The sequence below is a fragment of the Xyrauchen texanus genome, chromosome 34, assembly GCF_025860055.1.
Source record: "Xyrauchen texanus isolate HMW12.3.18 chromosome 34, RBS_HiC_50CHRs, whole genome shotgun sequence".
Classification (NCBI taxonomy): domain Eukaryota; kingdom Metazoa; phylum Chordata; class Actinopteri; order Cypriniformes; family Catostomidae; genus Xyrauchen; species Xyrauchen texanus.
In genome coordinates this window covers 7,000,356-7,027,207 of record NC_068309.1, presented here as the reverse complement: position 1 = coordinate 7,027,207, position 26,852 = coordinate 7,000,356, and the positions used below count along the sequence as shown (strand labels likewise).

The 26,852-nt window shown below is 37.1% G+C and overlaps 1 protein-coding gene across 1 annotated transcript; it reads right to left on the bottom strand.

Annotated features, from left to right (window-relative positions):
- Nucleotides 1–196: 196 nt before the first annotated feature.
- Nucleotides 197–25,672, bottom strand: agpat2 (1-acylglycerol-3-phosphate O-acyltransferase 2 (lysophosphatidic acid acyltransferase, beta)). Its single transcript, XM_052104122.1, has 6 exons — nucleotides 25,219–25,672; nucleotides 11,353–11,486; nucleotides 10,358–10,533; nucleotides 9,904–9,999; nucleotides 5,563–5,635; nucleotides 197–3,984 (listed from the first exon to the last, which is right to left on the bottom strand). The coding sequence occupies exons 1-6, from the start codon at nucleotides 25,395–25,397 to the stop codon at nucleotides 3,827–3,829; spliced, it is 816 nt and encodes a 271-aa protein (XP_051960082.1). The 5' UTR covers nucleotides 25,398–25,672; the 3' UTR covers nucleotides 197–3,826.
- Nucleotides 25,673–26,852: the final 1,180 nt, after the last annotated feature.

Below are 26,852 nucleotides of genomic sequence, written 5' to 3'. Positions count from 1 at the left end.
CGACTCCACATGCTGAAGAGTCCTTGGGCAAGACACTGAACCCCAGCTTGCTCCCAATGGCAGGCTAGCACCTTACATGGCAGCTCTGCCACCATGTGTGTGTGTGTGTGTGTGTGTGTGTGTGTGTGTGTGTGTGTGTGTGTGTGTGTGTGGGAGTCACAGTGTAAAGCGCTTTGAATAACGTTAAGGCTTAAAAAGGCGCTATATAAGTGCAGACCATTTACCATTTTGTTTGTGAAAAACAACACCGTGAGAGAAACAATTCATGACACTCCTATAGGAAAAACAGAGGATTTTATTTACTCTTTTTCCTAGATCATCTTTACACAAGTCGTTTCCAGATTCTACCACAATCGACAGTTTTATATATATAATCATCATCTTATATGACTTTACAGATTTTACAATGGGCTTTAGCTCAGTTGTGTGTCTGGTCATCATACAAACACATTCAACACACACAATGGACCACACACACACACACACACACGCTCGTACACACGAACACAAGGCTGCCCATAATATGTTTGTCAAGTTTGTTTAACGGGATCGAATAATCGGCATTTAAAATCTTCATCGGTTTTTACATCCTTAATAGCTTTGGTGAAAATCACACGACACCTTGTACACATTTCCATACACAATTTATGTACATTTTGTACATTTTCGTGAACAACGCTCGTTTTTTCAGTCAACAGGGTAAAAATCACATGGAAAAAGGCATATACAACATAAAAAGGTTCAACAATTGCATCAATCTTTAAATTCATACTATTTGTAATAATAATAATTACAGGGGCTAATTTGGATTTTTTCCTAGTCGAACATTCGCTTAAATCAATTTCTGAAAATTTATAATTCATTCCTCCTAAATAAAGGTTGTACATATTGAAGTAAGGAAGTTAGCCATTCTTAACAAATAATAAGAAATGCAACTTCAAGTATTAAATATAATATTCAACAAACAACGCAATTAATAATGACTTTGAAAATCATTGTTAGCATTTCAATTAATTTACTGCCATGAGTTGTTGATCCATTCTGGTTTAATAAATAGAAGTTAAATAATTGGTTAAATTAAATCATGTACGACACTTTTAAATAACCTAATTTTCATGTGTGGTTCATTTGGTAACACAAATATAAAACAAAAGGAATCTTATATTCAGTCACTCTGATACTCTGATACAGTAGGTAATAAATGCAATCGAATATTACGCGTTGAGTTCAATCAGCATTCGTGGTATATTGATGATAACCACAAAAAATATTTTCATCTCTTTCCTTGTCTTTAAAAAAAAAGCAAAAATGTGGGTTACACTGAGTCGCTTACTATAGAAGTGAATGGGGCTAATCCGTAAACGTTTAGACGTTATCCAGATGCGTAGACGTTGAATTTATATACAATTTTTCAACTTTCTTTGCCTCGACGACGTAACGCCTAAAAACGCCATTGGGGCCAATCCGTATATTAAAATCCTAGCGGTTTCAAAAGTAGACCCAAGACGTAAACAATGTGTGTTAACATGATTTAAGTGTGATAAAATCGCTTACTAACTTTTTCTTTGTAAAGTTATAGCCAATTTTATATCTTCGTTGCAATGACAACGTAACGCGTGTGCCTTGTCGACACCAATACGTTTTAGTTTGAAAACGCATCTTTTTCTCTCCGTTTTGGCCTTCCGTCCAAACTGAGACGCCGTTTTTCGCCGTGAAAACTGAGCTTTTTGAAAACGCACTCCAAAGTGGATACATTTGAAAACGCCGTTTTCGCGTTGTCGTGCGGACTGTGAAAACGTATCTGAAAATGATGATATATTTGTTATCATGTGACGCAGGCACGTGATCTATCCAACCAAAACAATCAAGATGGCGGCCCGTGTTATAGCGGCACAGTTGTGCCTGATACTCACTTTGATAGCGTTGTTAAAAAATAAATGTTACTTTGTACAACCATCACATTGCGTTCCTTCAAAGGCGAAGGGAAGTTTACTCGTAATTGGTGTCCGGCGACGGAACACGAGGACAATTGCGTTTCAGACCGTACATGCAACGAGGATTTTCAGTTTGGATGAGCAACTTTTGGAAAACGCTTGAAACCGTTATTGTGGACGAAGAGCGTTTTGAAACGAAAACGCCATTTTCAAATGTATCCGGATTAATGTAGACGTAGCCGAAGATTTAAACTTCGCCGCGCAAATAATAATAATACAAAGTTTTAACAGAAGGATTAATGTAAGTGCTTTTATAAAATTATAGCTTCAAAATTCTGCCTTTAAACCCTCCAAAAATTGGCCCCATTCACTTCCATTGTAAGTGCATCACTGTTACCACGTTTTGTGCTTATTTTAAAGAAACTCATATTTTGTGGTATTTAACGTTATGACACAAATACTGTCAATTGAGCTTAACTTGTATTCAACCCAGAATATTCCTTGTCGCTTTCAGACGGGCATTGAAAACTCAACATTTCTATATCTCACAAATCTTACAGAAACCTCACAATTTTATATTATAATAATACTTTTCTAGGGATCATTTTAAAGCAGGTATTTGATTATCAAAAAATAAAAAACCTTTGTGAAGAAAAAGCTGGTTTTGATGCTCAAGTTTGGTGAAAATATTGTATATTTGTAAAATATTTTTTACCGCAAAATTTTTTGCATATTTTGTATAGAGTACATTTTTAGATTTCGAGTTAAAAAAAAATAAATGCTTCTAAACTTTGAATAATAACTCTTCAACTCTTAAAAGCAATATGTCTTTTTGTTAAGTTGGCCAGTTAGATAATGCCATATTTTAGATCATTTGTTACAAGGTAATGCTTATTCGATCAGTCATTATTATAATAATAATCTCTTTTAAATGGTTTCTAATAGATTTCCATTCTTAAAAACGTACTGAACATTGCTCAAACTTTCAAATGCTTTAGCCTGAAAAAAAAGAGACACTTTGGACACATGGCACAGGAAAGAAGTTGCACTTAGAAATAGTGAGAACAGACCTGCTCGCTATGAAATAACCTTTCGACACTTTTAGGAGAAATAGATTTAAGGAAAAAGACCTAATGACAATAGAAGCACAAAATCTTAGTATTTTCCTGTTGTTTAAGTGACAACACAGAAAGCTGTTCTCTGGAGTGTCTGTTAAATGCTGCATTAGATTTCAAATGCATTTTTGGTCAATAAAACAATATTGCAATAAAAGGGCATCTCTGAGCATTTTCACGGCATTGAGTTGTGGGAAAAATACACGGATAACCAATAAAAATATCCGTACAAACAAAAAACATAAACAAAGGAATAAAACAAACCCAGGTGTTTGTCAGCGATTTTCCATAATGCAAGAGAAAAGTGACCTACAAAACAAACGACTTCTTGAAGATTTGTGAAAGAAAGGAAGAAAGAAAAATATATAAAGAAAAAAGGCATGCATGTAAACGCACATCCGCAATTTTCGCAGGGTGTCACTCCAAATTCAACCTGTCGCCAATCGAAGCAGTCCTAGGCCAAATCAAAGAGGAACAAAATGTTGCACCAGGCAAGGTCAAAGGTCATTGCCCAAAAGAAACACTTTCCACCGCTTAGCTCCCCCTGGAGTCCAACAGGAGATCAAAACTAGGCTATGATGACATCTGCTGCATGTGTTCAAGTGAATGCGTGTGCATGTAGTTATGTTTTTTGTGTATTTGGACATGTAATCCTGCTTCACATCGGAGAGGATACCAAAGCACCTTGTTGTCATGGTTACCGTCACCATGACTACGATGACGATGTAGTCTCAAGTCATCCTAGTTGTCATGGCAATGATTAGGATGTAAAAGCCTTCAGTGATTGGATGGCCCGTTGCTCTGGGGGGCTTGGCCAGAGATCTCCTGGAAGGCGGAACGCATGATGGCGTGTGATTGGTCGGAGAGTGATGTCACATCATCTGCTGTCAGTCCCTTTGTCTCAATCTTTGGAAGGATTTTAAGAGTGATTTTTCCTGTTAGAAATAGTGCAAATATGTTTGTTACAGACATGATCATCATTATCAACTTATCAACATGCACTAATTCTACTAAAGTGCTTTTCATAGTGCATTTAAAGGAATAGTCCACCCAAAAATTTAAGTTTTCTCATTATTTACTCACCCTCATACCATTCCAGTTATTCTGCTGAACATAAACAAAGATTTTTAGAAGAATATCTCAGCTCTGTAGGTCCATACAATGCAAGTCAACAGAACTTTGAAGCTCAAAAAAGCATACGAAGGCAGCATAAAAGTAATCCACACAACTACAGTGGTTAAATCCATCTCTTCAGAAGTAATATGATAGGTGTGGGTGAGAAACAAAATACACTTTTACTATAAAGCTCCACTTTCAAACAGCCCTCCTAAGTGTTCTTCTTTTGTTTTTGGCGATTCACATTCTTTGTGCATATCACCACCTACTGGGAAGAAATGAGAATTTATGGTAAAAAAGGACTTAAATGTTGATCTGTTTCTCACCCACACCTGTCATATCGCTTCTGAAGAAATGGATATAGCCACTGGAGTAGTATAGATTACTTTTATGGTACCTTTATGTGCTTTTTGGAGTTTTAACATTTTAGACCCTGTTGACTTGCACTGTTTGGCCCTAAATAGCTAAGATATTCTTCCCAAAATCTTTGTATTCTGCAGAAGAAAGAAAGTCATACACATCTAAGGTGACATGAGGATAATTAATGAGAGAATTTTAATAATAAAATAACAATTTTAAAAATCCATCATTATTCTGTCACTGTCATGAGGTTCCAAAAAGGAGTCACTTTCTTTCTTATGAGCAACTCAATAGAGTGCAACAGTGCCCGTCCACTCAACCATCTGGGATCCAGAAGTGATTTTCCCATTCATATTTCCCACAGGTATTCCATAAAAGTACTTAATAATAGTATTCTAAGCCTTGAACAATACCAAACATCTCCAAGGTGAATCACAACATAACAAACTTTTATTTGAAGCAAAACCATTTTTGAAAATTGGCCAAAGAGTCGAAAGTACAAGACTGTGTACTTAACGTCTTTAATGAGGGAATGAACAACAATCCTTTGAAGTATTGCGAATGACGTAATCAAATAAAAAATGATGGAAATATATAAAAAAAATATTATAAAAAAATTGAGTTTATTGCAAAATATTCAGATATATAAAAATATATATGTAGATTGAGAGTGTAGGGAGATCGACTTAATTGCATCATGGAAGTGGGCGGTCACTGCAGAGCTCTTTTGCTGCACTTTGTTTGATGCAATTATTTGATTGGTGGATCTTTCTTTGCTTGACAACGGGCAGTGTAGTTCAGTTGAACACGGATGGACACTGGATAAATAACACTGTCTTCAACAGAGGCATATACCATCAATAAACAACCTCTGTGCTCATGGTAGGTCTGTTTTTAAAGGTTTATAAGTAAAAAAAAAAAAAATTATCCTATGGAATTTTTTTCCCCATGGGATTTGATACTGCTGTGCGCTATAAGAATTTCTGAATTTAATTTTGGGGTGAACTATTCCTTTGATTTACACAAATGTGCGTTACCTGATTTGAACTCTTTCTCTTTTCGTAAGTAGAAGTTACTGTAGGAGGAGAACACAATGGGTATGATAGGAGCCTAAGAGAGACAGAGAGATGGGGTTTGGTCAAAGTCCACGTCTAATGTAACATTAATTCAGCAGGAATTAGAAACACTCTCATACATGCACAAATATGCTCATACACACAGACTGAGCTCTCTTTCCAGACTAATAATAGGTCCCGAGCAGTATTCAGTTCACATGAGGACACAGCTGAACAATGCACAAACTGTGTGGGGTGAGCTTCAAACCAAAGTTTAATACTTAGGATTAGGAGTTTGTTCCATTCTCTAACCATAAGTATGAGCAATAATAATACTGACGCTTGCTTTAGCAAACAACACAAACAAGTTGTCAATTCCATGTCGAAGTACAAAATTACATTATGTAGCACATAATTCAAAAATGCAGAACAGAGAAATAAAGGCAAAGTTATCACATTATTCACAAACACTCACACTCTACTTTTACCTCAACAAAAGAGAAACATCAGGGATCCTTTACTCTGGTCTAGATTAAGTGACGTCTGTCTGCCTAAACTCAGAACCTCATCTGGTTTTGATTATGTTGGCCTGGAATTTCTGATGCCTATCCTGTTGTGTAATGTTATCTGGCTGAACATCAGCATGCATTATCGCTCACACGACTCATATTACTCTGTTTTGACCTTAGAAAGTAGCTAAACACAAATTCACAGCCACATAAATGCATACATTCTAAAATATTATTTGACACACTCCTGTTGACTCATCTGAACTTTTTGCATTTCTAATTCATTCCACCTGTGCTTTCCAAACCTTACATTACACAGAATACACACACACTACATCTCCCAGGGGGCTTTGCAGTCATAACCCTGCCAAATATTTACACTTGCTTTGTCTATTTGTGAGGACATCTGGATTTCAAAATTGGTCTAATATTTGGTTGTCCACACACAGCCAGATTTAATAAATTATCTCCACTTTAGTAATTACAGCAAAATATCTGAATTATTTTCAAGTGACTACAAACCACCTGTTGCAGCATTTTCAATTGAGGAAGATGTCAAATTAACACAGAGAAATTCCAAAGCAGGGGGAAAAAATTACCCATGAGAAATTCCATTTATATTATATTATACAAGTGTTTAAGTAAGCATTCAGACATTTTAAAAAGTTATTAAACATTACATAAAACAAAAAACTATTTTTTTTAAAGTATGTGACCCATTGGAATTACCTGCATTTACAGTATGTACAAATCTGTCTTAAAATCTGGTTTGATCTTCATCTAAGTTACAATAATGAACAAACACAATCTGTTTAACTAATAACACACAACCTGTTGAAATGTTCTTGTACTTATTGAATAAATAATTCAAACATTAACAGTGTTGGTTTGACAAAGTATGTGAAACCCTAGGCTTACAATGTCAATTAAAGCTGAATACAGTCAGGAGTTGGCAAACCTGGCATCCAATTAATGAAATGAGATTGGAGGTGTGGGTTAGAGGCACTTAGACTAATAAAAAGCACTCAAAAATGTTGAGTTTGCTATTCACAAAGAAGAATCTGCTGACTTCGATCGTGTCTTGGAAAAAAAGATATCTCAGATGACAAACGATCGAGATTTGTTGCTTTGCATAAAGCTGGAAAGGTTTACGAAGTTATCTCAATGAGCTTAGGTATTCATCTGTCTACAGTTAGACAAATGGTCTATAAAACAGAGGTGATTTAGTTCTGTGGCTACTCTCACTAGAAGTGGCCGTCCAGCCAAGATGACTCAAAGGCACACCGCAGAATGCTTATTGAGGTAAAATGATCCCGAGAGTTACAGCTTGAAGGATTCAATGGAACTGGTTAACATCTCTGTTCATGAGTCTATTAGCAGGCTAGTGTTCATGGCAGGACACCATGAAGGAAGCCGCTGCTTTCCAGCAAAAAACATTGTTACGCACCTGAAGATTGCCAAAGCCCACTTTGACACTCCACAACGCTACTGGGAATATGTTTTGTGGATTGATGAAAAGAAGGTTGAATTGTTTAAAAAAAAACACACAGCACTATGTATGGCGTAAAAAGTACAATGCATGAAAAAATCATCCCAAAGGTGAAGTATGGTAGAGGGGTGCATCATGATTTGGGTCTGTTTTGCTGCTTCGGGGCCTGGACCGCCATCATCAAGAGGAAAATTAATTCTCAATTTATCAAGATACAGGATAATATCAGGGTGGCTGTGCACCAGCTGAAGCTCAGTTGAAGTTAAGTGACAATGACCTAAACATCAAAGAAAATCCACAACAGAATGGCTTCAAAAAAAAGAAGAAAATCCACCTTTTGGCCTGGCCCAGTCAGAGCCCAGACCTCAACTCAATAGAGATGCTGTTGAATGATCTGAAGAGAACCGTTCACACCAGGCATGCTAAGAATATGGCTGAACTGAAGCACTTCTGAAAGGAAGAATGGTCCATAATTCCTTCTGAATGCAGCTACCGGAAATGCTTGGTTGAGGTTATTGCTGCCAAAAAAAGGATTGACAAGTATTAAATCCAAGGGTTCACTTACATTATCCACAGCACTGTGAATGTTTAATGGGATGTGTTCAATAAAGACATGTAAGATTATAATTGTTTGTGTGTTTTTAGTTGTTATATTGTGACTTTAATGAAGATGAGATCACATTTTATGACTAATTAATGCAGAAGAACCAGCTAATTCCAAAGGGTTCACACAATTTTTCTTGCCAATGTACATAATTACTTCTACACTTAATGATTACAATTACATTCATTCGTTTTAAAGCTATTAAAGCTATTCAGGAAAGAGCAACGAGTCAATTTCTTGTTTTATTGTTGTTTAATTAATTTATTAATGTCATACAATACTATCGGCTGGTCTATTAGACAGGATTTACACCTGAAGTCCATTATCTTTTTACACATATCCCATTTTTACATTCCAAGATGGCCATTTTGAGGGTCGGCTGTGGCTCAGGTGGTACAGCGGGTCGGCCACTAATCTCAGGGTTAGCGGTTCGATTCCCGGCCCACATGACTCCACATGTCGAAGTGTCCTTGGGCAAGACACTGAACCTCAAGTTGCTCCCAATGGCAGGCTAGCACCTTACATAGCAGCTCTTTACACACAGTGTAAAGCGCTTTGAATACCGTTAAGTTTAAAACGGCGTTATATAAGTGCAGACCATTTACCATTTTGACTGAATTTTGAAAGTGTATTTGACCATTTAGGTGTGTTGCGTTAGGTTAGGTAACCGTAATCTGCATTACCACAATCTAATTAAACAGAGTCGAATCTTTGCATCGTTTAGTAAAGACACATTATAGAATGTAATTGTTAGTTATTTCATGTTAACGTACACAACCTCATTCAAAGGTGTTACCATTAACATTATTATTCACCTTTTGAAATAAAGTGTGTATGATTTCAATGGCTAATAAGACTAATACATTTTGCTGTGGTGCCAAGAACTGCTGTTTCACTATGTCTCCTGAAATGTTGGTGTCGTGACAAACCTAGATCAGATTTTCAAAATATTATGACCACTTATACAGCCCACCAATCATGCCAAGGCATTCAGCAGTAGGAACGGCCACTACGACCAACAATACATTTACTTTGCCACCCTCAGCAATTAAAAGCCCATGAACATAACACTCAAACGTTATAAAATCAGGCACAAAGGCATTCTATTTTCAGATGAATACAAAGCCTATACAACTAATCAGGAAGCTATTTGAACAACCAAACTACCATGATGTCTACGATTGCTCCAATTCAAATACAATCTAAACCACTAACACAATTAGCTTTTTCTCTGGGTGGGCTGGTTTAAAACTTTATTCACTAGCCTCCAGCAGGGGAAAATCCCTGCAGAAAACATGTTTAATGTGGCTTTGGGGGAATCAAATGAGATTACATAAAGAGCAAATGCATATGGGTGAAAGATTCTGTTTCGGCACAACACAGAATGTATACACTGAACAACACAAAGGAACAACAGCAGCCTCTGTTGTTCAAGGTAATGCACTGCACCACATGTGTAAAGTCAGGCTCCCTTACAAACCCTGTAATTTGACACAAGTTAAGTGGGTTCATAAGGGACCTTTTCATTCAGACCTGTCCAGGTGGTGATAGTGGCTGACCAGGTAAATTACTGAAACAATAAACTTTGCACCTATAGGTCAAGTGCAAGTTAGGGAGTCCAGGAAGTTGTTATCCGTTATCATTTAAAGACACAACGCACTATTTATCTAATTTTGGGAAAGTGTTGTAGTGCAGGTGATTTAATCACCTGTGAGACTTACCTGTGCTTGTACAGCCAGATGAAATGCTCCCTTTTTAAAGGGCAAAAGGTTGTCTTTCTGATTTCGTGTGCCTTCTGGAAACACCCACAAGCGGATCTAGAGAAAGAGAGTGTGCAACGGAAACACAAAATGCCACGAGCTTAACCAATGTTTTATCATTTCACTAGATTTGCATTCGCTGAAGAAAAGTTCTTGCGAAGAAACAGTCAAAGAGTATTGTTAAAATGATTGTAATGATAAAATTTGTAGTGCTAAATATAGATCGTCGAAAACAATTCTGACTTGTCCAATGAATAAAATGACGGTTTAGACAACTTTACAGCTCAAATCTAATTTGAATTATAGCACTTGAGCATTTGAGCTTGAGCAAATATGAGCATTTCTGCTTTTAAACCTGTACAACTTCCATTGTACCCCATAAACATCCATTATAATTGCATACGTGTAGACAGACCTGGTCAGTCAGCATGGTTTTCGCAGCGTCACCCATGACATTTTTGGCATCGCTGGTTTTTTGGCGGTTGATAAACACGATTCCTCCCAGCCAGCAGATCAAGCCAACCGTCCCTGCCCAGATCAGCTCCTTCTTGGCGATCATCGTACAGCGGTCTGGCAGAACCTCCATTACGCCTGCAAAGAGAATCAGTACATTAACATAGAATTGGTTTTGTTCTTAAAGGGGACATATCACTAAAAAAAGGACTTTCATCTGTCTTTTGATATGAGAGTGTTTGATACCACAAAATATGAATTCTATCATTTTTACTCACCCTCATGCCATCCCGGATGTGTATGACTTTCTTTCTTCTGCAGAACACAAATGAAGATTTTTAGAAGAATATCTCAGCTCTGTAGGTCCATACAATGCAAGTGAATGGTGACCAAATCTTTGAAGCTCCATAAAGCATATAAAGTAGCATAAAATAATCCATAAAACAGTGCTTTGATCCATGTCTTCTGAAGTGATCTAATCGGTTTTGGGTGAGAATAGACCAAAATATAACTCTTTTTTTCACTTTACACCTTGCAATTGCAGACTCTCAGCACGATGATTTCAAGCTTGATTACACTTTCTAGTGCTTGACGCATGCGCAGAGTGCTAAATGGTGCTAGGTAACCAATTAGATCACTTCAGAAGACATGGATTAAACCACTGGAGTCCTTTATGCTGCCTTTATGTCATTTTTGGAGCTTCAAAGTTCTGGCCACCATTCGCTTGCATTGGACCTATATAGCTGAGATATTCTTCTAAAATCTTTGTTTGTGTTCTGCAGAAGAAAGAAAGACATACAAATAAGGGATGACATGAGGATGAGTAAAAGATAAGAGAATTTTCACTTTTGGGTGGACTATCCCATTAAGAAAGTCTAGTCATGCAGTTTGATTTACTCATGATCGTATGAGCAGGTCAAGCCCTGCTTGTGGGTGTAGGTTTGTGGATTCATTCACCTAACACGTCGAGTGACGATTGATGGTTGGAGATGATGACATACGGTCCGTCTGTCTGTAGATGTTGCCAACCGCTGACTTCATAACGCAAACCCAGGAAGTACTTCACATGACGCACCATGAAGCGGATAACTCTACAAGAAAATCAAAAACATCAATTCAATCATGAGAGTTATAAAACTCAGATACCATATTCATCAACCAATAGTGTAATGTTCATGGACATTTGTTCAACTATTTCAATTTTGGGTGAACTATCCCTTTAAGACATAGTTAAGCACAATCAGTGCAACTATATCCCTAGCTGACATGACTCCTAAAAGTATTAAAAGTCCAAAAGAAGAAGTCATGTATTGTTCTGTGCTTGTATTTGATGTTGACAGTGTGACAGAGATTAAAGATACAGCATCAGTTAGACCTTTGAACACATAAGGCATTCATATCAGTATTCTGAATATGTCAAGCAAACACGGGCAAAAGACAACAACAGTTGCACAACACCACAGATAAAGATCAAAACTGTGCCTCAACAGATCTTACATTCACACCCTTCAGGATTTCTGAGAACATGATTCAGACTGCAGTTAAACTGTGAGACAGAATCATGAATGTGGTTTACAATGTATCATTTATAAACATTTAGCAAGAGCTGTGGGCGTTCTGTGTTGAACATACAATGAACGGCTCAACAAAAACATACTGAGATACAGATAGTGGGTTTGCGAGAAACCATGATGCTGATCCTTTTATAAATTTGTCATTTTTCCCACCATTATCGTCCCCAACGGGTGAAAATCAGAAGTGCAAACAATTCGAAAAGTAATAGCACACTTCTCCACAACTAGCGGTACTATTTGAGGTATCATTCATGTCCGTAGAACAAATGGGGCAAAGCTTGAATTTACTACTGAGAGTTAGGGGGATTATTAAAGCAGCATTAAACATGCACATTAAATTGCTAATTTAATTTAATGGAGCAATTTGCTCTGGTTTTCTTGAACATCAGTTCAAAAACATAAGCATGCCTGTTTTCTGAGTTTACATAGACAGTATGTAAACTCAACAATGCATTGATTGACATGAAGCTTTGCTCTTTATCACACATCAGCCGTAATCATTGTGAAACTACCCCGAGGGCTGCAGTTTTGACATCTAGCCTAAGGAACAATAAACAGCTAATTTGACTGAGTTCCTACTTTTAGTCGTCACTGCTTTTCATTTTGTAATGTAAAGTCATATAATTTTTTAGATAAGACTTTTCTGAGTCTTATTCATTTCATTACATTTAGAGTAGGCTAATGTTGCTAATGCTGAAAATTTGCATCATAAATGTTGTGTCGACAGCAAGCTACTGAGTCTGGCTAAACCGAACTGGTTTAGATTGAATTTAATAGATATTAAAAAATATATATAATTAACTTTTTGACCCATTTGAATATATGCTTTAAGAGCTCAAAAAAATCATACTATAAAAGGCACAATAACAAAAAAGTGAGTTCCATTAAGAAAATAAACCATAGCTTTACTACTGTAACAATAGTAACCACAAAAAATTAACCATGGCTACTATTTGAATACTTCAGTATTACCGTAGTAAAACCAAGATTAACTATCAAAACTAGCGCCTGACCAATATACACTGGCAGTCAAAAGTTTGGAATAATGTACAGATAAGGAAATTGGTACTTTAATTCACCAAAGTTGCATTAAACTGATCACAAAGTATAGTCAGGACACAAAGTATAGATAGTTTTTTATAAAAACTAGACAGGCCCCATTTCAGCCATCACTCCAACACCTTATCCTTGAGAAATCATGCTAAATTGCTATTTGGTACTAGAAAATCACTTGCCATTATATCCAACACAGTTGAAAGATATTTGGTTCGTTAAATGAAGCTGAACATTGTCTTTGTGTTTGTTTTTGAGTTTGAGTTGCCACTGTATGCAATAGACTGGCATATCTTAAGGTCAATATTAGGTCAAAAATGACAAAAAAGAAACCGCTTTCTCAAGAAACTCATCAGTCAGTCATTGTTTTGAGGAATGAAGACTATACAATGCTTGAAATTGTCAAATAACTGAAGATTTCATACAAAGGTGTAACTACTACTTTTCTAAACCTGCTAATTCGACATGCAAATGGCATTATACTGCGTCTCCATAAATGAGCGACAAGATATAACTAACGCTCCTGTTCATAATTAACAAAGCTATTAACATTGCAAGCGTGACATTGGAGCGATCTATTGTTTTGATGCCTTTCATAACTTGGCACTCCGTCATTAGTCATAATGCAGCACATTTGACAAGAAAGGGGGAAAAAATGCCCCCACAAAGAGTCCTTGTTGTTTTATTAATAACATCTGATAGCCTATAGGTCTACTTCCAAATACATACATGATACATTGCAATCTTAATTGGAATTTCCACTGAACATAATTTGTTTTGTGTCGTCTGTTGTGCAGTCAGTGGAGGATGCTCGAGCCATAAACGCTCAAAAACGGGCACTCACTTCTCACGCTCCTCAGCAGATTGGTGTTGTGCTCTCACGCTAAATCACGTGACCATTCGGTCCTTCTGTTCAAAATATACTGTCCTTGTAAGTAACACTGTCAATCTCTGTGCTATGCCTACTTCCCTGCACATCGGTTCATCTCACTCATGCATCTGTCTGTCTGAAAAACCTCGTCAACAGCTAGAAATCAAAAGAGGTGAAAATGTACATCTGATATGGGTTTCAGAATAAGGTGTGGCAAAATGGCTTGATAGCGCCACCTAACAACATTCAGCGATGCGCGCTTTACGCTACGTTTCACCTACTCGTACGAAAATGGGTACAAATGTGTAACATGCCAATACCTACAAAAAAGGCTCTTCTCCATTTTTATTTCATATTTCCAGGCCTCGTCCTTTAACAAACTCCTCCTAGGGATTTCATCAGATCTACTTCATATTTAGTCATTCTAATCTAAAAGCCTTGGCGATGCTAAATTGTGAAGCTTTTGGTTTTCACTGCACGGCGTGGCCGTGACGGTCTGACAAAGTTGTTTCGATGTTTCGCCATGAAAACAGAAGCTGTTATAACTCATACATACAATGTCCAATCTGCCCCAAACTACACATGTTTGATAATAGTCCCAGCCTGAATAAATCTACATGCCAATATTCAGTTATAGTCATAGCACCACCTACAGGCAACTAGGGCTGCAACTAATGATTATTTTGAAAATCGATTAATCTAATGATTATTAGAACGATTATTCGACAATTCGGTCTATTATTGCAACGATTAATCATTAGCTCTAAACCGATTATTCAGCTTGTGCCCCATCTTAAAAGGTTGTATTAGACATGCTTACTCACAATAAAGAGGAATATAAATATCTTTAAAAAATACTTCTAAATTACATTCACTGAATTAAAGGGGGAAAAAAATACTTTTTTAGTTTAATTCAGTAAAGAAATTCACTGTAAAAAAAAAAAACGTATTGTTATTGCTCAAATCGCTTCCAGACATCTCGGCCTGGATGAAGGAACACCACCTGCAACTCAACCCAGCCAAGACCAAACTCCTGGTCTTTCCAGCCAACCCTGCTGTTGAACACAACATCACCGTTCAGCTGGGTACAACTACAGTATCGCCTTTCAAAACGGTCAGAAATCTGGGGGTAACCATCGATAACAAGCTAAATTTCACAGACCACATCTCAAAGATTTACACTCCACAATATCAGGAAGATAAGACCCTTCCTCTTTGAACAGGCCACACAACTGTTGTTCAGTCACTTGTCACAACTAGACTGGACCACTGTAACGCTCTCATTGCAGGCCTCTCTGCATGTGTAATTAGACCTCTGATTACACATGCATTACACAGAATGCAGCAGCACGTCTGGTCTTTAATGAACCAAAGAGAGCACACGTTACACCACTCCTTGTCTCTCTCCACTGGCTGCTGGTTGATGCATGTATTAAATACAATACAGTCACTGGGTCGGCTCCAACATTCCTAAAATAGTTGCTGCAGAGCTACACGCACACCAGAAGCCAGCGGTCAGCTAAGGACTGTTGCCTTGTTGTACCAACACAAAGAGACACCAAAACCCTTTCCCGGACTTTCAGCTTCATCATCCCACATTGGTGGAATGACCTTCCCAACTCCATCCGTGAAGCTGACTCACTCTCTGTCTTCAAAAAATGACTTAAAACACATCTTTTCCATGAGAACTTAACCGGTCACAATATAAAACATTTAAATAGATACAAATATTCTTGTTGCATTTTAATCTGTTTTGAATGCTATTCTGATGCTAGTGAAATTTTGTAGTATGGCACTTTTCGTACCACTGTCTCCTTAAGATGATTCGCTCATGTTTTCCTCTTTTGTAAGTCGCTTTGGATAAAAGTGTTTGCCAAATGCATAAATGTAAATGTTATCAAGTGTGTTTGTCTTGTTTTCCATTTAAAAATGTCTAAAAATCCTTAAAACAAGATACATTTACTTGAGAAGCAACATATAAGATATTTAGACTTGCTTTAAGAGGATGTACCTTAAATATAGAGTAAGTATAATATAAGTGCAGTAAAGACAAAATATATGTAAATTCAAGATCTATTCTTTAAAAGCAATTTCAAATATCTTATATGCTGCTTCTCAGGTAAATGCATATTTTTTTAAAGGATTTTTAGATTTTTTAAATATTTGTATTTTTTATATTATATTCAACATTCTCAGATAATATTTTTTTCTTCTGCAGTATAGCTGCTAAAGAAAATGTACATTGTTTTAAATGAGTTTTAGATATTTTTATTGGAAAATAAACCAAAACAAATCAAAAACATATTTTGTTGAAGTGTATAATGGGGGTGAAGACTTCCTCTCTCGCCTTTCTGTTCACTTCAATCCATCTTTAACACAAAAACACAAACTCTCGTATTAATAAAGCTGCATATTGCCAATATTCTTGACAATAAGAAATTCAGTGACACATATATTATGATTCAATAAGTCACGAGCCATCGCGCTATGATCGAGCTGCAGCAAGTGCGCGCTCAAGGGATGAGCGTCCCCGTGACAGAGGTGCAGTTTCAATCTCTCAGCTCATAGAAGAGGCGCTGAGCGCACAGGTAAATGCCAGAGTCGGCGTTTGTAGTTCATTTCATGACCTGGTTCAGTATTATTTGAACTTTAATAAAGCTGTAACGCATTAAATATAAGTGCATTTAAGATGTAACACCGGGGTGTTTCCTTTAAAGACCTCCGGCTCCACTTATGCCACAACGAGAGTGCCTCTGTATTTACTTATTTAGTATTTTTGTATAATTCCCTCATACTTTGTGATCTACATCACCTGAAGCTGTTTGGAAAATATAGAGTGCATTTGGACGGTGATCTGTGTTATTCTTCCTCTCCTCAATCAGGCACGAACTTCAGTTCATCTCTCGCGCATCATCATTAGAGTTTAATGTGATCCCATGTTACGTTAAATTTAAGATGGAAACGTAAAACATTTTATTGTCGATGTTCACGATAACGTCGACTAATCGTTTCAGCCCTACAGCCAGTTCCAAGTCTTGTACTCCTCCCGGAGATTTAATGAGATCAAAATGATATGTAGTCAGTCTTAATCTAAAGGCCTTGGTGATGTTAAATTACGAAGCTTCTGAGTTTTCGTTGAAGGGCATGTCCGTGGCGCACTGTCAAAATTCGATGTTTCGCCATGACACAGGAAGTTGTTATAAAAATGTCCAATCTGCTCCAAACTTTACATGTTTTATAAGAGTCCCGGCCTGAATAAACCTACGTGCCAATATTCAGTTATAGTCAAAGCGCCACCTACAGGCAACAGGAAATTACATGTTTTACACTGTGATACACTCTTAACAACATTTAATTGCTAAAAGTTTAAAAAGAGTTACATTCCCCTGGCACAGAAGCCCCTAACATGCAAATCCCAGGGTGCGAGGGCCCGTTCATCGCTGCTTGCAGCTTTACATTAACATTTATGCATTTGGCAGACGCTTTTATCCAAAGCGACTTACAGTGCACTTATTACAGGGACAATCCCCCCAGAGCAACCTGGAGTTAAGTGCCTTGCTCAAGGACACAATGGTGGTGGCTGTGGGGATCAAACCAGCGATCTTCTGATTACCAGTTTACCAGTTATGTGGTTTAGACCAATACACCACTACCAGCTTTAATATTTGCATTGTTTTATTCAAATGGCATGAAAGTGTTGCGAAGTTTTTTCAGCTCCTCATTCCAAATCTGAAGAAATGCTGTCATCTCCTCTATGTCGGTGCATTCGTTTTGTAGGCTATGTTAATTTAATAGCCAAAATGTTTGGAAATACTGTATGTGCATGAGAAAAAAACGTTTTGTTTAGTAACAATGCACATTATGCAAGGTACAGATCATGCAATTTTGTAATTATTGAAACATGCTATTTTTCAAATTGAATTAATTTTTAAATTCTAATATAAAAGGATGACAGGGTTTATAAGGTTAGAATAGAAAAATGTTTGTGCTTGTAAAGGTAAAATTGTCCCTGGTAATCAAATATTTTCCTCTTAATGCAAAAGTTGATATCTGACCCTGTTTACATCCGACCAAAACAGGAATTGAAAGAAGTAGCCCACAGTGAGATTTAGGTGAATTGGTTGTAAACATTTTTACGTTTTAGTGTAACGAGTCATGTAAGGGGGGAGTTCCCCCTCATTTTCAGAAATGAATTTCAGGCCACGATGCACATTTTGGATTTAATTCAGAATCCTCATGAAATTTGCGAAAACTTTTCATCCTGTGAAAATCTCATATATATTCCTCTTAAGCATGTTTTATAATAGCCTGGATCAAAACGGTGTCTCTCTGACTCATGAATGTTGCACGATGGTCCGTCTGTGACACTCCAAGCAGGCGATCCAGGCCGTGTAAACAGGAAGCACTCAGTAGGACGCTGCTCTTGCTGAATCCGCACGAGAATGATAGAGCAACTTCAAAGTAAAAGCATTTCACGTGTGCTTTAAGTAAATGCCATTTTCACGGTGCACTGTATGTTCTGTGTGTAAGAATTAGTTTTATTCTGTCTTTTTGCAAGAAAATGTGATTGCTAATGCACACATACCGTCTGTGGATGCTGGACTGGGTGTGCTGTTGTCATTTCCTTCTTCCTAACGTATTAAAATGTCTTTATGTACAAACTATTACTAAGTGGAGATCGACCAATAATGTATTTTGCTGATACTGATAACTAAGGTGGTGGAAAAAGCAGATAACTGATTAATCAGCTGATAGTTTCTAAAACTCGATTTATAGAATGTTAAAAAATGTACTTATCTTTTCATAGAATTTACAAGAGTCCAAAATTAATACAATTCCAGATGCAGAAAAACCCAATAATAAGCCCAAAACAATAATAAAAAAAAAAAAAACATAAAAAAATAAATAAATATATATATATATATATAATTGGTCTATTTGAATTATTTATATATAAATGAATGATTTGAAGCATAATGTGGGACTATGAACAACCTCGAACACTTATTTCAGGACTCTTATTTTAAATAAGATTTATATTTATGTTTATATTTAACTATTTACCAAATTAAGCTATTTACAGCGTATATATTCACCAGATTAAGGATTTTGTGTATATATATCTTTTCACACCTTTGCTTCAATTTATAACACTATAGAATTATTGAACCAAAATAACCAAATTTCCATTAAAGTGAGGATAAAAATATAGATGAAGATTGTATGTCATTGATTGCTTTTATTTCACCTCTAGAGGCCACATAGGAACACTGTCGATTAAAAAAAAGCTATCTGCAAAATATTTTGCAAATAACCAATAGTTCCAAAAAGAAACTATCGCGATTAATCGGTAAAAACCAATAAATCGGTCTACCTCTATTACTACAATGGGTAGATTAAACAGAAACCAGGAGAAACTGCTATCTACCATATACATTTTTTATTTTTTTATTATTCTTTTATTTATTTATTATTATATACAATTTTGTGTGAAATGTAGTAAATATATTTCTAAATAAATGTTCATCGTAATGTAATTCTTTAGATTATTAATTTCAATATTATATTCAATTGTGTAATATATCGGCATTATATCGGCCCATCGGCCACCCCGCTCTCTGGATATCTGCATGCCACTAAAAATCCTATATTGGGGGTGCCTGGGTATCTCAGCAAGTACTGACGCTGACTTCCACCCCTGGAGTCGTGAGTTCGAATCCAGGGTGTGCTGAGTGACTCCAGGTCTCCTAAGCAACCAAATTGGCCAGGTTGCTAGGGAGGGTAGAGTCACATGGGGTAACCTCCTCGTGGTCTCGATTAGTGGTTCTCGCTCTCAATGGGGCGCCTGGTGAGTTGAGCGTGGATCGCGTCTTCCACATGCTGTGAGTCTCCGTGTTGTCATGCACATCGAGATACGTGATAAGATGTGCGGATTGACTAACTGAGAAGCGGAGGCAACTGAGACATATCCTCCGCCACCCGGATTGAGGCGAGTAACCGCGCCACAACGAGGACCTAGTAAGTAATGGGAATTTGGCATTACAAATTGGAAGAAAAATAAATACATTTAAAACTATATTGGTCGAAAAACCATCGTTATTCTCGTAAGGGTTGGAAATGGTAATAAAGTAATACTACCGGTATGTTTGTTTGTTTTTTAGACACAGTACCACAATAATAGTATGGTACTCTTTGAAGTACCTTGGAGTACCATGCAAATAATGTGGTATATGAATACGATACTCATAAATTACCATGTTATACATCAAAGTACCTTGGTATTAACAACTGATAACATCACTTACAATGGTATTACCACAGTACCTTATTATAAGGGCAATAGATAGGCACTTTATTGCTTTTGAACAATGGTAATCTTGCTACGTGGTATACAATTAATGGCAATGCAACACATATTCTTACTAAAACAGCAATAATACACTCTTATCTTAATAACAAAACAAAAAAAAAACATGAAAGTAACATGGTATTCTTGGAAGTACTATGGCGTAACATGGCAATACCATGCTCCATATGGTAATCAAACAGTTTCATAATATCATGGTACCACTGTATTGTTTTTATTAATAGCTACTACATTAGTCAGACTGTGCTTTTGGTAATCGCAAATGTCAACCTGACACGTTACCCTAGTTCACGGTCAGGCAAGAACACTAGAGTTTAAACCCTGCCCAGCATGTCTGTTAGCTTATATCTAAAACTGCATGTTTAGTTTATCAAGATTTCAGATCAGTTAATGGTCAAGGGTACTACAATACAAACTCCTTGCAAAAAGTACCTTCTTTTTGAAATGTTAACCTAATATTGGATAACTTTTGCAATAAATTGCCATTTGGCCACACACACTTTCACACTATCTCTGCCTTGTACACACTCTGAAAGACACTGAAGACTTCTCTGCCAATCAATGGCTTCGTTATAGCTCAGAATGAATGAACAGACTGTTACGACAACGAGCTTGTCAGCAATATTTAGAAGAACTAGAAAATAACTAGTGTTATTCAACATGAATGTTCTTTCGAAGCAATTTAAAAGCAACACTAAATTGGTACTGGCACTGACATGAGCTTTTGTGCATCTAAAAAATGTGGTCAGACCTTAGGTCTTCAATTTTCATACCACATGGACACTATTAGTTATGGCCACACCACAAAGCTGCTTTTCATAACAGGTGATTCAAGAACTACAGAACACACTGAACACAATGAACATAGTGCGAACTGGGTTTGAAACACTTATGAGGGCCATTTTTTGAAAATCCTTATAATAAAACCTACTTTCAAAGATGGTCTTCACTAGTAAAAATGCATAAAGGAATATTTCGGGATCAATACAAGTTGAGGACAATCGACAGCATTTGTGGCAAAATGTTGATAACCAAAAAAATATTATTTTGACTCGTTCCTCCTTTTCTATATATATAATGTATATATATATATATACACACACACAGTATATAAAAGAAGCAAATATCGAGGTTACGGCGAAACACTATTTTTGGAGGGTTTAAAGGAAGAAATGCACTTACATAAATTCTTCTGCAAAAACGCATGTATTATTTGAAGTGTAAAGTTGTTTAAATAGTCGTTTTTACAGTTGTTTTAGGGTTGGTTGATGTTATAGCGTCATGGCAATGAAGTTGTAAAATTGGCTATATCTTTACATAAAAAAGGTTAGTAAGCGAAGTTATCACACTAAAATAATATTAACACGCATATTGTTTACATCTTGTAGCTATACTTTTAAAACAGTGAGTATTTTAACATTTACAGATTGGCCCCGTTAACTTTCATTGTAAGTGCCTCACCGCAAGACAGATTTTTGCTTTTATTTAAGAAAATGAATGGTCAGTAAAAATGTATTTTTGTAGTAATACATTTTATGCAACAAATGCTGTCGATTGAGCTCAACTTGTATTGATCCCGGGAATGTTTTAGGTTCAGTATGCTTTTTTTAACAGCATCTGTGTCATGCTGTTGACTACCACTGAATATTTCAAGTGGTCCCTCAGTTTGTGAAAATTACAATAATACACTTACAATGGAAGTCTACGAGGCAAGGCATTTCAGAGGGCTTAAAAGCAGAAATGCGAAGCTCTTATTTTTGATACAGAACTTATATTAGTCTTTCACACAAAAAATGCTTGTTATTTGTATGGATGGAACGTTATTTGTAGGGATTTGACTCATCTGATCCGATTCCGATACCTGAACTATCGGTATTGGCCGATACCGATCCGATACCAGTGTTGTTGTTTTTTATTAATGAGTTTAGAAAATCTATAATTCACTGTGTGGAACTGAATGGGAGTAATCTTTGTGTAAAGAAACAAAAACCTCTAACACTACATTATTTCCTTATAAAATAGGAAAACAAAAAAACTATTAGAGCATGAGATAAGAGCATGTGCAAAACATTAGCAGCGAAAAATAACATTAATTCCAGTGAAAGTCTTCAGTAGAAATAAAGCTAGTGCTCTTTACACATTTTAACTTGTATCTGGGCTTGTAAATGGTTTCAGATCTCTCTCTCTCTCTCTCTCTTATTTATTTATTAAATTTTCGTTTTATTAGTAATCCACCTTTTTAATCACACAGTAATTTTTGGAACCCAATTTGCTTTTATTGTAATTTCTAATAATAATAATTATTAATAATAATACAAATTATGATTGTTCTATACATTGATAATACATTTCAGTTGAAACACTTTTATTTGAAAGTCCAGCACTGCGCGCTCCAGGACGTATTATTATTGTATGTTTGTAGGCTACTTCATAGTAGTGTAATACGCTTCTCATTCAACATCTGGTAAACTGGTTTTCTGGTGCCGTTCTCAATGCATGTTATAGGTGGACTGAACTATTGATCATCTATATCTGAGATGGAGTTTGTGTGGAGCGACCACATATTGCACTAAGCAGCGCATCACGAGCCTCTGTGCATGTTTGTGTGTGTGTGTGTGTGTGTGTGTGTGTCAGCAGAGCGGCGCTCATTCAGTAAAGTGTGGTGCCATAGACCAGTGGTTCTAAACCAGGGGGTCGGGAACCACTAGGGGGCCTCAGCACACTTTCCAGGGGGGCCTCAAGATCTCTTAATATTATTTAAAATATGATTTAATAATTCCCTTCAACAGCTTACTTTTTATGAAGAATATAATGTTCTAGACATTTCTGGAATCACAGGTTTTAAGGAAATATCTTATAATATAAATATCTAATAGCCTACATGGGTGGCCTTCGAATATTTTCTCCGACAATGGGGGGCCTTGGAGTCAAAAAGGTTGAGAACCACCGTCATAGACTACTAAGACTGTACATTTATTATTTAAAACACACTTTTGCAATTCACAAAGCTTTCAAGTGCCTGAATATAACGCACAAGATAACAACTTTAATGGTGATTTGAAGGTTATTTATGTCATTCTTTGAGCTTGACAGTAACGTCAATGACCAACATGTGGTATCGGATTTAGATCGGGCTCGTCGGAGCGATCCCCAATCCAGGTAAAAACGTCAGTATTGGACCCGATACCGATCCAGTTATAAGATCGGTGGCATCCCCAGTTATTTGAGCTGTAAAGTTGTCAGAAATTCCTTTAAGTAGTGGGACTACTGTTGGCGGATGAATTTCTAGACCTTACTTGAACCTTACATTGGACATTACCATAAATGTGAAAAGTTTATGATCATTAATTAATCTGTAGTCATTTTAACTGTATTAAATTAAAGGGATAGTTCACTCAAAAAGGATAACTCTCTCATCATTTATTCACCCTCGTGTCATCCCAGATGTGTACTTTCTTTATTTTTTTCTGCAGAACACCAACAAAGATTTTCAAAAGAATATTTCAGCTCTGTAGGGCCATACAATGCAAATGAATGGTGACCAGAACTTTGAAGCTCCAGACATCACATAAAGCCCACATACTGTAAAAGTAATCCATATGTCTCCAGTGGAAAAATCAATACCTTCAGGGGGATAGATAGACAGAGCAATATTAAGTCCTTTCTTTCTATCAATCTCCACTTTCAAATTTTGAAAGTGACAGTGGAGATTTATGTTAAAAAAGGACTTAAATATTGATCTGTTTCTCACCCACACCTATCACATCTCATCTGAAGATATAACAAATCCCTGGTCACCATTCAAATGCATTGTAAGGACCAACAGAGCTGAGATATTCTTCTAAAAATCTTAATTTGTGTCGTGCAGAAGAAAGAAAGTCATACACATCTGGGACAGGCATGAGGCTGAGTAAATCGTGAACTAATTTTCATTTTTGGGTGAACTATCCCTTTAATAACAATATACAGGTCAATTGGATGTATTCCGTGTATTTAAATACTCATGACTTCATAATCAAAGACTGTTTTTGTGCACTGTAAATGACAAGTTACTATTGTCCTGTTGTTTACATTTCAACGTTGTGTTCTAGAACGTCGTCTCCATGGCAGCCACATTTTAGACCTTTAAGGTGGTTTCAAAATGATTTTCGGCGCGAACATCGATTCTAAACGAATGTCAACGAATCCGCAATTCCATCGATCGACTGTCCAATGTGTGGGACGTACAGTATGTGACTGTTGGTTTTAATCTAGCACCATCGACACCACGAAGGCAGTACATCAAGCCCATGCTAAAGGGACTGGGAGGCCTTTGTTAAACATCAAACTGGAAATCAAGAGCGTGCATCTCTCATAAATGCTCACATTCGATCATCAGAATATAAATACAGGGTTTGGTCGCCATCTCTGGCAATTGCACGAGACGCTAAACCAGCTAGCACGCTGCTTAAACACTCACGACTGGGCTAAATACACATACACTAACCTCATTTTCACATTGCCCATGAAAGGTTCAAGCATACAGAGCTTGAATTGTCCATCCATCACGCTAATCTCGAGGTAAATAAGCAATACAGGGGGGCCTGAGTGTGTGCTCGCGTGAGTTGAAGTTAGCGAGCTGGCTAAATATTCACTGCCCTGATCCTAACATCTGTCCGGGGTAAACAGATGCAATGCATTCCGGTACTAACGCATTCTTATTTCAGTAAAATAACGCTTATTTGACTTGAGAAAATAGCCATTTACTCTACGCAAATTATTAAAAAGAGGCGCGAGGACATGCATTTGCATAGCAACATGTTCCAATCTCAAACATGCAACTTGATGTATAACTTGTCATGTTAGCCAGATTTTGTTGTGGCACTCAATAACCACATGCGCTGAAACCCCAGTGTCCTAAACGCAATGTATTGTACCAGAACGGCAACGTTAGGTGACTTGCGTTGTTGACAGCTCACCTCATATTCTCAATGTCCCTGCCACCGCTTTTCAGAATGCAAATCGGTATGGCGATAACGGCCAGCAGCATCATATACGCCACATAGAAGCACTTCTTGAAATAGAAAACGAACGTGCTGCTGGTCCAGAGTAGAACCGGGAGAACCAGCAGCAGAGGCAGTATCCACACGGCATCCATACCCGCGACCAGCGCCTCAATCCCGGGCGACGAGAAATGACAGTTGTACAAGGCCACCGGTGGAGTGGAGGGAAAGGGACCGATACAGAGCCAAGCCTACATTAGAGACACCGCGCCCGAGTCACACACTCGAACAACTCTACCGATCCTCCCTCTTGTCGTTAACGCAATGTAGGGCGATGGAGGCGAATAAGATCTGGAGACTATTGGGTCTATGGGTGAGCCAGGCAGGGGTTATTTATGCAGCCAGTGTTGCGCGGTATGTGTGCATAACCTTTGGCCATCTGCTTCTGTGAATCTGTGTTACTAGCGAAGCTCAGTTCGCAAACGAATCATTCTATTGAACCGGTTCTTTTCAAAGATTCGATCGAACCGATTCGCAAAGCTATTACATTTCAAAAATAACCATGGTAACCATAGATTCTATTACTCACATCATCAATAATTTCATAAAACTGTGATAATTTGACATTATCATGCAATACATATTTTTTAAACAGTTTTTCTATGTAAACATGCGCTACACGGACATCTTTGACCATATTGTGTACTGTGTAAACAACATCTCGCTGTTTTTTTTTCCCCAGCATTTGACAGTTGAAGAAGGATATCATCCGGGTATTCATAGCACACTTCTTTTTGTTGCAGTTTAAACATACTACTTGCACTACATACAATACAAAATGGCGTAGAATAATGCAGAAGTGTGCAGTTTGGGATGCACACTCATGCTTTCAACGGTAGCAGTTAGCCCTGAGTAGCTGAATGGGCAGCGTTACCTGGCCACGATGTGGTAATTAGCAAAACTGCAGTGAAGACAGCATATGTTGTTGAATGCTATGAAATCACCCCACACTGTGTGAATCTGTATATGAGAAAATTAACATTATTTGAGATATAAGTTCAAACCGAGTTTGGCTAACATGCTAAAGCTAGCGGCAACATATGCATTTGAAACTTCACTTCACTTGATAAATTGCAAATGCTTCTGTGTGGTTAAAAAAAAAACTTTAGTGTTCCATTTGGGACAGTACCCCACTACATGTTGAAAATTCACACACTAGTTGGTCGAGTGCATAGTTTAAGTGCACATTGTATAGTGTGCTATTTGGGACACTTAATCTTTTAAAACGCGTTTTGAAACACCTGTGTTCTGTTTCTTCTAGTGCATCTTTTTAGTGCATGAGTGCATTCGATCTGAACAGCACCTTGGCTTACACTGCTTTAAAGAAATCCTGTGTTCATTTATTACGATTTTACAGTAGTTACTAATAAGTTTCTAGTTACTTGCTAGACGTTTTTCTAGCAAGTCAGTCCACTGCCAGGCATCTGTGGAACACTCTTGGGAAGCTATTTCCTGTCATGAAAGTGTAGCTCCTATCAACTTGAATGGGGGTGATTAAGATTATGATAAAATAACATATTTAAAATCAGCAGTAAAATCTGACAACACTG

Excerpts from the sequence above, each read along its gene's own strand:
- agpat2 (XM_052104122.1), bottom strand. The coding sequence starts at position 25,397 with ATGGATGCCGTGTGGATACTGCCTCTGCTGCTGGTTCTCCCGGTTCTA. Across the intron at positions 10,000-10,357 it reads AAACCATGCTGACTGACCAG|ATCCGCTTGTGGGTGTTTCC; the intron begins GTCTGTCTACAC and ends CTCTTTCTCTAG. Across the intron at positions 3,985-5,562 it reads AGAGAAAGAGTTCAAATCAG|GAAAAATCACTCTTAAAATC; the intron begins GTAACGCACATT and ends TATTTCTAACAG.